The sequence below is a fragment of the Malus sylvestris genome, chromosome 2, assembly GCF_916048215.2.
Source record: "Malus sylvestris chromosome 2, drMalSylv7.2, whole genome shotgun sequence".
In the NCBI taxonomy this organism is placed as follows: Eukaryota; Viridiplantae; Streptophyta; class Magnoliopsida; order Rosales; family Rosaceae; genus Malus; species Malus sylvestris.
The window spans coordinates 19,661,853-19,664,622 of record NC_062261.1 but is presented as its reverse complement, the minus strand read 5'-3'; the positions used below and the strand labels follow the sequence as shown (position 1 = coordinate 19,664,622).

Genomic DNA, 2,770 nt, shown 5'->3' with positions numbered 1-2,770 from the left:
AAGATTGTACCATTGGACAACATTATACGTGCCTTACCGTATCCTTCGATCAGGTTGGATGGGCCTCAGAGGGTTGTCAGAGGTGCATTTTTAGGTACGAAGTTAGTGAAATAGATGCGTTCACGCAAAATAGTATGCGTGGTTGCACTATCTGCCAGACAACTAACTTTCCCACTAGTCATACCTAGAATGAAAAATTAATTTGAATTGGTCACATGCATAAAAGTTTATAAAAACAAGTATCAATTCAAAATAATTTCATTTATTCAAGGAAAAAACTTAATATCCAAAATAAATCGCCAACTAATAATCCAAAACATAAAGGAAAATTGTTCAAAATCAACCAAAAAACAAGGTGGGGTTCGGCCACTAGGTGGAATTCGGCCCCAATTGTCTTATTTTAACTGAAAAATAAGTCTATGTCTAAGATTCTAATCTTCCATAGGAGTGGTATCCTCCTGAAAATCAGAAACCTCCATCTTTGTAGTCTCCGGTTCGTCCACTTGCAGGAAGTTTGATTCAAACTTCGTACGACGAGAATGATATGCATCCACAACCTTCTTGGGAGCACGGCAAATACGGGACCAATGGTCCTTGAAACCACAACGATAGCACATATTGTCATTCATTGTGGCAGGTGCTTTGCCCTTATTCTTGAAGTTCGGGGCCTTGGGAGCGAGGTTTGGGCGTTTCTGGGCTTTGTTTCCTCCCTTGGATGGGCCTTGGCTCTGTTGACCTTGGTGGGATGGCTTCTGGCCGCCCTTACCACGCCTCTTTTGGCGTTTTGGGTGCTGATTAGTGCTATAATGTGCTTCAGGCACAGCAGTAGCCCCAGTAGGTCGAGCTTGATGATTCTTCATCAACAGCTGGTTCTGCTTTTCAGCAAGAAGTAAAACAGAGATCAAATCCGAGAACTTAGTGAACTTCTGAGCTCTATATTGTTGCTGCAGGACAATATTAGAAGCAGAGAAGGTCGAGTAGGTCTTCTCCAGGAGATCCTCTTCAGTCAAAGTTTCATTGCAAAACTTGAGAAGTGATCGGATTCGACAAACTTCAGAATTATATTCATTCACAGACTTAAAGTCTTGGAAGCGCAAGTGCTGCCAGTCGTGTCTTGCTTCAGGCAAGAATATGTCCTTTTGGTGATTGAAACGATCAGCCAAAGCGACCCATAATGCACGTGGATCCTCCTTAGCAAGGTACTCAGTTTGTAGAGCGTCATGGATATGTCTTCGGATGAAGATCATAGCAGTGGCTTTTTCAGCTTCGCCAACAGGTTTATCTGTTGCTTCTTCAATAGCAGGACGCAAGTTCTTTGCAGTGAGGTGGAGCTTCACATCTTGAACCCACTTGAGGTAGTTCCTTCCAGAAACCTCCAAAGCGGTGAAGTCGAGTTTGTTCAAATTCGACATGTTCCTATCACAAAATGGATGAACAAGATGTGGTTAGTGTAATGGAGAAAAATCAATCCATTCACATAGGAGTAGAACATACAGGTTCTAATAGACATGTATTGGTTTAATTTTGTATGAAAAACTTCGGGTTTTCATGGGTGATATATTTAAGTGAAAACTTCGGGTTTTCAACCAAGGCATGTGTATAAGAAACTTCGGGTTTCAAAGTAATTATGAACTTCAGGTTCATATATTCCTGCAGGTAAACACAAATATATATGCAAACAAATATGCAAAGAATATATGCAGAAATATTGTATAATGATAAGTGAATTAATTTATTTTTGGTCTTCGGGGCCAAGTTAAAGTGTGGGTGAAAATATAAAAACCCATATTATTTAAAAAAAAATTAAATAATAAAATCTCGGGGCCTAAAAATATAGGCCAAGAACCCTCGGGTTGGATTACAGGCCCACGGGGTGAGAAGAGGGGAATGGGCTGCTGTGTGCAGCCCTAAAATATTTTTTTTTTTTTTTTTGTATTCAATTATATTATATGCATGTATAATTTTAATGAATCACATATTTACTTTGATGCATATGCAAATAATAGTTTCAATGCATGTACATATGTAAGATTCAATTCATGGCAAATATCAAATTCACATAATTGTAGCAATTTTGATGATGAAGCATACACAATTTATGTAGAATCTAAAATACGTTAAACGTAAAGTTGGGTCATGCATCATGGTGAATGTTCATGCTATCAGGGCTTGCAAAATATCGAGTTAAAAGCCGTTGTTTGGAAAGAACCTGATTGCGTGATGATATGGATGAACTGGTTTGATGCAGAAAAAATCTCCAACGTCAGATTCCTAAGCGCAGCGGTAGGAGCGTGCTGATAACGTGTTGTGGTCTATTTTATCTGACAGAGGGACTAGGGCCGGCGGCAGAGAGAGAGAGGAGAGAGATGTGTGTTTGTAGAATTGTAGGGGAATGTGTGTGTTGTTATCCCTCCTACATTGTGCCTTTATTTATAGTAGTAAAGGGAGAGAAGATATTCCTTCTCCTCCAAGTAATACAAGTTGTAATAGGAAAGGATAACTAGAATCAAATCTTATCTAGGATTTACACAATCATACTTAAACTAGGAATGTTTACAACAAATTTAAACCACATTATTGCTAGCCCATTGTAAAACTAAGCTCACCCCTCCCTTTTAGTGTAAATAATATCATTTATTTAAAAAAAAGATTAAATTTTATTTATTATTATCTCTTTCCCCCTACATTAGTATCCAAACTACCGTTATAAAAAAAAAACCCAACTAATTATCTAAACCTCTTTTTACACCCACTTAAATCTTAATTATTA

The 2,770-nt window shown here is 38.1% G+C and overlaps 1 protein-coding gene across 1 annotated transcript; it reads right to left on the bottom strand.

Moving 5' to 3' along the window:
• Nucleotides 1–240: 240 nt before the first annotated feature.
• On the bottom strand, nt 241–2,563 carry LOC126611143 (uncharacterized). Its single transcript, XM_050279328.1, has 2 exons — nt 2,210–2,563; nt 241–1,416 (listed from the first exon to the last, which is right to left on the bottom strand). Exon 2 carries the CDS (start codon nt 1,410–1,412, stop codon nt 432–434), a length of 981 nt encoding a protein of 326 aa, XP_050135285.1. The 5' UTR covers nt 1,413–1,416; nt 2,210–2,563; the 3' UTR covers nt 241–431.
• Nucleotides 2,564–2,770: the final 207 nt, after the last annotated feature.

Coding starts and splice junctions, on each gene's coding strand:
- LOC126611143 (XM_050279328.1), bottom strand. CDS start 1,412: ATGTCGAATTTGAACAAACTCGACTTCACCGCTTTGGAGGTTTCTGGA.